At 39.9% G+C, this 9224-nt stretch overlaps 1 protein-coding gene across 3 annotated transcripts in view; it reads left to right on the forward strand.

Moving 5' to 3' along the window:
- Nucleotides 1-8522, forward strand: part of F13A1 (coagulation factor XIII A chain) — an 86086-nt gene extending 77564 nt beyond the window's left edge. For all 3 annotated transcript variants that reach the window (XM_069958057.1, XM_069958058.1, XM_069958059.1), the window contains 2 exons: nt 2464-2600; nt 6322-8522. In XM_069958057.1, coding sequence (XP_069814158.1) covers nt 2464-2600; nt 6322-6472 — 288 coding nt within the window. In that variant the 3' untranslated portion in view covers nt 6473-8522. The remainder of the gene's footprint in view (nt 1-2463; nt 2601-6321) is intronic.
- The last annotated feature ends 702 nt before the right edge of the window (nt 8523-9224 follow it).

Raw genomic sequence — 9224 nt, forward strand, 5'->3', positions numbered from 1 at the left:
TTAATCTAGAAAATCATGTGCTAGTACACAAGTGTGAATTTTCCAACAGCATCAGACCTCTTGAAATCATAATTAGAATAAGTGGAATCATCAGCACACAAACATTTGTGGAAGTATATTCATTGTGTTCTTTACTAGAGACACACGACAATTACATGCTTAATATGTGTACTTACAACATGGAGGATACAAGGGAAAGTAACAGAAAGAACATAAAGGCAGCAGAGTCATGGATATAGAAAAAATAATTTAACACAACACAGCGTCACCTGCAGTTTGACATAAGCTGTTGCATATTCTTTAACATTGCTCTGTGGTGATTCTGTCCATAAGGTGACCATGCCCTGTCCCAAGTGTCCACCACTGATCCTGTATATTCCTATGGATGACACTGGGGGGTGGGGCATGGTCACATGTCAGCCATCTTATGGACAGAATCACCACAGAACAGGACAGCAAAGTCTAGAGGAGGAAAGTCTAATTTTAGCTCTATGAGGAACACAGGGAGCTGCTGTCAGTAAGTGCCGTGAGTACACTTACTAATACTAACACTAAGCAATTTTACTATAAAGTGCCCAACCCCTTTAAATACAGAAATATACGTGTCACCAACTTAGCAGTTAACACAACTCACATTCTGTGCTACATTTTTGTAGAAAAACAGATCACTTATTCTGAATGAAGGGGTCTGTGCAAATGTGGATAGGTTGTGGACGGTTACGGATGCAAATCTGTAGTCCTGTCTGTAGCTGTGGGGCTGCGGCTACAAATATGTGCATAAGGCTTTACAGGTACACCATATGTATGCCCTTGACTTACCTCAAATGCTACAAGGATGATGTCTCAACAAAAACTACATGAAGTGAGTGCCTATTTACCACTATTTGCTGATTCATAAACTGTTAGTTTACCATAAAAAATAATAAAATTCAGGACAAACAAAAAACACATACACACAAAATTAGGTCAGGATAGATTTCATCCTACCTAAGGCAAAAATTAAAAAGCATAAAGTCTGCACTTGTACATTTTTATTACTTTGCTTTAGTTTAAAATTTGACAGAATTAAGTTAGAGGCGATTTTCCAAGGATAGTCAACATCCTTTACCTTGTCTGTTTATTCCATTCTCCTGCAGTGTTGCAGAAAACAAAGGCTCAAATAAACTAGGAAATGATTGTGCAACACATTTAAAATTACAAAACAGAAGACTCTATTAGATGAAATGTACCTGCTGACATGCTGAGCTTCAGACATCACTGTCAGAGATTGTATATTTTCATCAACAGGGCTTAGTTGTAATATCCATATTTTTACATGACGGATTTAATAAAAAGGTGGAAGAAAATAGTAATGTAAAGTAAACAAACACACACTAGAAAATCTAGAATGTGGTGACTGAGGGTGAAAAGTCAATTATGCTCCTATCCAAATCCTGTGTGTATATACCAAGAATGCCACCCCCTGGTGGCAGAGAAGTGTACTGCTGCCACATATTTTCAATGTACATCATGAATCCCATTATAGCCTTAAGCCTTCATGTTTGGATCACTAATTTTGGTTTAAAAATTTGTCAGTAGTCCGAGCAAAGCTAGTTTATGATAGATCTAACATTACATCCAAACAGGGAAAGACCTATCAATTTAGCCTGGTGGGACAGAGAGAAGTTACTTGAGAATGCCCTGACGACTCATGGTTTGGACAGCATAAGAAAGGGTTGATGGATTTCTATTTGATGATGTAGTTCCTATAGCTCTCTGTGGTGAGGGAAATGCACACATGTAGCTCCTTCTTTTATTTGTGATTTTGATGAGCAGGGTCAGGTGGGGTCCCAAATGTGGAATGGGGTTCCTCACCAAATTTATTATAGCTTAGAGTCTAAGAATGACCATAGGATCAGAAAGGGGTTAAAGGGGTGCTCCAGCGTGGGGGAACTTTTTTTTGGGGACGTCCACTTACCTCCCCGGTTCCAGCGGCGGGTCCCGCATCTCGGCACTCCGGTCCCCGGGTGTCTGACGCCGCCCGAGACGCTACGTCTCAGGGCCGCTCAGCCACTCAGTGAAGGAGGCGGGATCCGAGCGGACTTAAAACGGATTCCGCCTTCTTCACTGAGTGGCTGAGCGGACCTGAAACGTCACGTCTCGGGCCCGCGTCAGACACCCGGAAGTTGCCGGGAACTGGGCACCGGAGCGCAGTGATGCGGGACCCGCCGCTGGAACCGGGGAGGTAAGTGGACGTCTTTCATTTCAGCCACCTCCTCCCCGGTCCCCCCAAAAAAGTGCCCCCACGCTGGAGCACCCCTTTAAGGAGGTGAACATATTTTAATTTCGTATGTATTATTAGCTGAAAAATGCTCATGATGATTTTATTGTATTTATGAGATTAATAACCTAACATAGGTTGATGCTATATAAAATAAGGTAAAATGTTGCCATTGTTATATTGTTGTGTTATATACAATTTAGACAATTGGAGAGAAGATGGTTGGGAAAGAAATGACAGTGATCTTAGAGTTTACTAATCCACTGAAGAAAAAGCTCCAGAATGTCATTTTACGCATTGGAGGTCCAAGTCTTATGAAAACGAAAACTCAGGTTTACAAGTAAGTATATTTTCCATGGCATAGTAGATACTTTTGTAAATTTAAACTGTTGCTTGAAAAAAAATTCAGACATATGAATGAGCAGCAACCTACAGGTGAAGAATACACTTGTACTGCCTATTTCTGTTTAATGCCCTAATGACCAGGCCATTTTTTGTTTGGCATTTTAACTTTTTTCCTCCATGGCTTCTAAACGCCTTTTAAATGTGCTATTACGCTAAGGGCCCTATTACACCAACAGATTATCGGGAAGATTTTTTTGAGCCAAAGCCAGGAATGGACTATAAACAGAGAACAGGCAATAAAGGAAAGACCTAGATTTCTCCTCTTTTCAAATCCATTCCTGGTTTTGGCTTCAAAAAATCTTTCAGATAATCTGTTGGTGTAATAGGGTCCTAAAACTGGCAATATATCAATTGTTGTTTCAAATTGTTAACCATAAAACAATCTTAATTTTAACTGCTATTGTATCTTACTCAACAAAATTATTGAATGGTTTTAGACTGCCCCTGCTTTCTTTACGCCAAGCTGTTTATAATGGCATATTCCAGTTATAAATGTTTACTGTGCCAATATGCATGCAAAAGGGAAAACTTGCAGCGTTATTCTTATGCCTATACCACCTTTTAGCTGGTGTAGTTTCTGACTGAATTCTGCAACCAAAAATGGCAAAGAGTCCAACTCAATGAGCAAACCTATACAACACATTTATTTTTTGAGCAGGATGCCAAAGATGCATGTAACAGATTTTCATACACAAAGCTTTAGAAATCTGAGTAAATTAAGGGGGAAGATCTATTAATTTGTACCTCTGTCCATTATGAGTAGGGAAGGTCCGAACCGAGTTCGGATCGGGTTCGTACGAACCTGAACCCTCGGTAATGATTCCCGCTGTCTGCCCGCTCCGTGCAGCGGGCGGATCCAGCGGGAGGACCGCCTGAAAAAATGGGATACAGCCATAGCCATAGGCTGTATCCCATTTTTCCAGGCGGTCTTCCCGCTGGATCCGCCCGCTGCACGGAGCGGGCAGACAGCGGGAATCCGATGCCGAGCGTTCGGGTTCATCCGAACCCGAACCTTGGCGGGTTCGGACCATCCCTAATTATGAGGTATAGAGATCCAATATGTACTGCATATCTTGCATTTACATGGAGAGCCAATTTCATTGTTATAAACAGTTACTATTTACTTGTTTCATGTCTCTTCTGATGGGGCTGCAGAAAATTTCATATTTTAATTTTGTGATGGGATTTTCTCACAGACTACGGTCAATCACTGGGTGTCTGAGATCATTTTATAATTAGGAAATTTTCTAACAAAAAAGGATGCAAAAGCAAAGTAGACAACTCCTTTATGCTTTTTGTCAGGGGTCCCCAAACTTATCTTATTTTAAAGTGTGTGTGTGGGGGGGGGGGGGGGGGAATTGGAACAAATACAAGATTTAAAATAAAGAACAAGTAAATTTAAATCAACAAACTCATTAGTATTTAAAACTGACCAGCAATGAAAGAGGTGCCCCTTCCAGAAGTGTGGTGGGGGCTAGACAAATGGCCTCAGGGGGCCACATGTGCCCTGAGGGCCGTAGTTTTTACATGAAGTGTAAAAGGCTTCACTGCAAAGAAAACCCAAATATAAAGTTGGAGAAGGAACCAGTGTTCCCAATATAATTCCCAAAACGTGTATATTTCTGTAATGCAACTTTAATAGTGTGAACATGTAATGTTTTGGTGCACAGATCTTCATCAGACACTGGTTGCAAGAGGGAACAATGCAGGCAGAAGCAGTACCACATAGGAACACCAGCATTCAATGCAGTGCTAGAAAGGCTCCTGATAATTTGACCTATGTATACAACAGTATATACCTTTTACTTTATACCTAAATAAGCTATCTAGCTTAGAAACCCAGTTTTAAAATGTTTGTGGGAAAAGTGTCCTGTTCATTACCCCTTTAAGTATCAAAGTACTTGTACATCTATTTTGAATATAGCACCTGAATAGGCTTCCGATTGCCTGTTCTCCTCCTGTCTCTAGCGCAAAACCCAGCATAATGTAAGACTATGGCGCTGAGTTTCACATTTTTAACAAAACTGATCCCTACCACTACAGGTACATTTTAAGCACTTTCAATTCAAAGGAAGATAGTAGCAGGATAGTAGCAATTTATTTTAATAATAATCCCATTTGTGACTAGGTATTCAAGATGATAAATAATATCTGCCTTATAAAGGCTCAGCATATTATTTCTGAGTATTCATCATTATGTTTTCTTCCAGGCAGAAGATTTTTTTTCTTATAAAACCTTTTTATGAAAGAGATTAAATATTTTACTATATCTCTTTTTTCTCACATCTTCACTTTATGTTTCTGTTACTCATTTCCCCTTTGTGTTTCCCCTCATGTGTTATGGGTATATTTTCTTAATATTATTACCTTAATAAGTAAAGCTTAGAAGTACAATGCATTTTCAATGCCTTCCACTCAAGACTGGAAGAGTCCTCTTACAGAATACTTTGTTTAAATCTAGCATAGGATATTTTGTATTACCTAACACAGGAGAAATTTGTGGCCAAAAAAGCTTAGCTTAATGAACAGAAATCTCTGAAAAACAGCAAGATGTAGTGCTGTTCCTCATGTACAACCACATGGTAGCTTCTCAGTGAAATTTCACTTGAAATACACTTAAAGAGGTCTATCTTATTGACACTCCCTCCTGGAAGGGAATTCCCTCCCCTGTATGACGCGGCTCCATTCATTCTAAGGGAGCCGCGTCAAACAGGGAAGGGAATTCCCTCCCACTGGGGGCGGCCCGGCCCGCCTCCAGTGCTTGAGCACCGGCTAGTTCCGGTGCATAAAACGGCGCTGTGCACGGGAACCGGGCCTCGGTCCGAAAAATGGACCACGGCACCGGCTTCCACGTGCCAGCGCCGTTCGATCAGTGGATTTAGGTTAAAGAGGATGTACCAGGTGGTACATCCTCTTTAAAAGGGTTGTGTCACAAAGAAAACCAGATCTAAGTTGATTCTACATGTTAAAATAAACACATTTCAAATGTAAAAGTATTTCTTAAAATATATCATTTGAGACTAATCCCCCAGGTCTCTGCTATGTTTTGATATCCTGTTGCCCTTTGTTACGACCCGCCTTTGGGCATCCGCTAAGTTGGGTCATTCATGCTCAATTCAAATGCAGTCTCCAGATTTGTTCCATTAGGCCCCGTTCCCACTGAGCAAAACTAGCGGAATTCTGCGGCGGAATTGTCCGCCGCGGAATGCCGTTAGCCTCCCGCTCATAATGGGAGTCTATGGGAGGCGCGCACTCCTGCCCTGTCCGCGCTGAAGAATGAACATGTTAGTCCTGACAGTTGGAGCTGCAGTTTCACTTCACATGCAAGCAAGGAGGATTGTGGGAAAGTGTGTGCACTGTTGCATGGCAACAGCAGGTTTACAGATTGGAAAGGAAACCAGGGAGTAAATAGATCCATGGGAAATAAAAAATAGTACAGGAATGTAAGTTACTTTACTAAAAACAGCACATTTGTTCTATGGAAGTGACACATATCAGATTTTTAACAACTTTGCTTTGTGGGACAATACCTTTAAGGATAAGAGGTTATGGTGAAAAACCTCAATATAATCTGTGTAAGATATTTGCTATTAGGGAAAATGTCATCATGTAATGAAACACATACCAAATATCTCACATGTATCATTCTTTTTCAGAGAGATCTCTCCTAATACATCTGTGACTTGGGAAGAGACATGCACTCCAAGAATAGCAGGGAAGAGGAAACTTATTGCAACCCTTGACTCGGAAAATCTTCGTCATGTATATGGAGAGCTGGACTTGGAGATATTACCTGGAGACAATTAGTAAAAGCATTTTGTATTATCACGTGTTATTCCGATCCATATATTTACCAAACATTACAAAAATTATTAGAAAGACTATTAGTCAAAGTCATGACCCGCTGCGTGGTATATCCTAGGATGTACAGACGCACTGAAACAAACAGGGGTTAAGGGAAGTCTTGTTCTTGCATTACCATTGTGTTGTGCGAGATAAACACAAATTGGTAAAAATTTCACACACGAAAAAAAAAATCAGATTAATTAGAATCTAGTTAGAATTAGTTTGCTGTGGATTACTTTCATCCCTGCCCTTGTCCACTGAGAGGCCTGTAGGTGAGCACTAATGTTGTATGCATTGCAGTATTCTGGGCCAGACACCCTGCTCATCTGCTCAATGTATTGTACGGGGCAGGGACTTCTGTCTTTTACATGAGTCCCTGCTCATGTGCATACATGTGTAGGCAACTGCAGGGCAATCGGGGCACATTCAAATCCGAACTGGAATCCCAGACAAATCTGACAGTTACATATGAAATATTTTACAATTATTTAAGAGACCCAATGCTGCTGCTATTTTTTACTGCATTAACATTGGGCAAGTTCTATAGAAAAACCTTTAGTTCCCATCAGCTTCTTCTTTAGGCTATGTTCCAACAATGTAAACATAAGGGCAATAATGTCCATTAATTCAAAACAGTAGAAACAGCTGCCATTTTGACGTAGTGTGAACAGTGCCTGAAGGTGGTGTCTCTCACAAATATTTGGGCTTTTTCTTTAATGTGCACAAAAACCCTTTAATGGAACCTATCATTTCATGCCAGCAACAGGATCCACTTTAAAAATCTTGCTGGTGCATTGTATGTTCATATGATAGATATCCTTTAAGACTAGGTTCACACACTGTAAAATAAAAGCAAAATTTGACCAGAAAGTCAGGTGAAAATACAGCTGATTTTCTTATTTAATATTGTGTCAATTAAAGTCTATAGAAAAATGACCAGAGATGCACAGATGGCTGTTTTTCTATAGTAATATGTGCATGGCCCCACAGCAGTCATTGATTGGCTGCACAAGACCTCCGGGAGCTGGGAGCCTCAGATGCGTCCGGATCATGGAGCAGGTAAAGTATCTTCCCGGCAGCAGGGGGTTAATGAGTCCGGTACTTACATACTTGCAGCCTATAATCTGCTGCGGATACGTTACATGCGAATGCAGCCATAGGCTATGTTCACACGGTGTTTAACAGCTATACTTCCGGCCGCCAGGCTGCATTCAGGACATTCCTGCAGGCGATACCTCTGTATCGGCTGCAGGAACGTTCTTTTTTAAAATTGACTTGCGAGCACTGTCGAGTGTGCCCACAAATCAATTAACCATTCACTTCAATGTAACATGCGGCCACCGCTGCAATTTATATCGTGTGAACAGCTATTATTTCCGGATGCTGTTCTTAGACTAGGCAGGAAAATAATTTTAACGCCTTTCTAAAGAACAGGGATTAAAATAATGCTGTGTAAACATAGCGGGCAGCATTGCATTGACTTCAATGCAATGCTGCCCCTACAGTAAAGAACGGACGTCGATTCCATTGCAATCAGTGTCTGTTCTTTACTGATATATTACATTGTGTGAACATAGTCATAGAGAGATAGATGTTCCCACAATGATAGATACATATTAAGTCAAATGCAATTCATATACCATTAGATCCCCATGGTTTAAGGGAGGGGCTTGTACGTAAGAAGACATGCATGCAGGCAGAAAATATAGGGCATAGCCTGCTTACTTTGAGGAATAAGTCACTAAGTCTGTATCTATCTTATCTCTAAATGTTCAAGTAGAAATGATCAAATACCAAAATGGTTTACATGCTATAGCATCACTTATGTCAGCATAAATGTATCTCGCAATCATATGCAGTGATTTTGTAATAGTAAGTTATAGCAAAGTTGTTTACTCTGTAACCTTAACCCAACCATCTTTTTTAAATGCACACATGTATACCAATTATTCACTTTATGATGACTTTCTTATTGCTTTTCACTTTTTGTAGGCTTGTCAATACTGGTAATAAAGCATATTTCAATTTAATTTTGTGTTTTGTGCCTATTTCTTGCACCATTTAACATTACAGATAGCTTTACTCTTTATAAAATAAAGCAAACGTCTTGTAACCCTTGAATCTAGGGCATGTGGTCTTAAATGTAGACAATTAGTAAAGACTTTCTGTATGTTTAGGTGTTATTGGAATCAATATATCTACTAAAATATAATGACTACACATTAGCATGCTTACTAATCAGTTTCCATATTCCCCAAAGAATATAACAAAAAGTGACCGTGCATGCACAGCCACTAATTCAAAAGGAAGGCTTACCAGCTCAGCTGTTATTTGAATTGTGAAAGGGTTCATCTTTCCGATCTCCACCAATCAGACTTTAATGGCATATCCAGAAGTTATGCCATAAATTACTGTTATTGGGAAACCTTCAAGTGTTGTAACTCCATGAATAAAAAAAATATTTGGAATATTTATATCATGCTATTTTATTAGACCTCCGTCATTAAAAGCCAAACGATGGCTGTAGATAATGAGCATGAACATTTTTTAAGGCTGTCATTATCAAAAGACAGCTGTCTTTTGTCATCAAATTGACGGACATGCAAAAAAACAGCCGCAATGTAGACGTTGTGTGAACAAACAACAGGCGTCAAATTCAAAATGAGGCTTTTATTTATTGGTACATTTTGTCAGTACTTAGCGATTATAAAGA

The sequence above is a fragment of the Dendropsophus ebraccatus genome, chromosome 2 (genome assembly GCF_027789765.1).
Source record: "Dendropsophus ebraccatus isolate aDenEbr1 chromosome 2, aDenEbr1.pat, whole genome shotgun sequence".
In the NCBI taxonomy this organism is placed as follows: domain Eukaryota; kingdom Metazoa; phylum Chordata; class Amphibia; order Anura; family Hylidae; genus Dendropsophus; species Dendropsophus ebraccatus.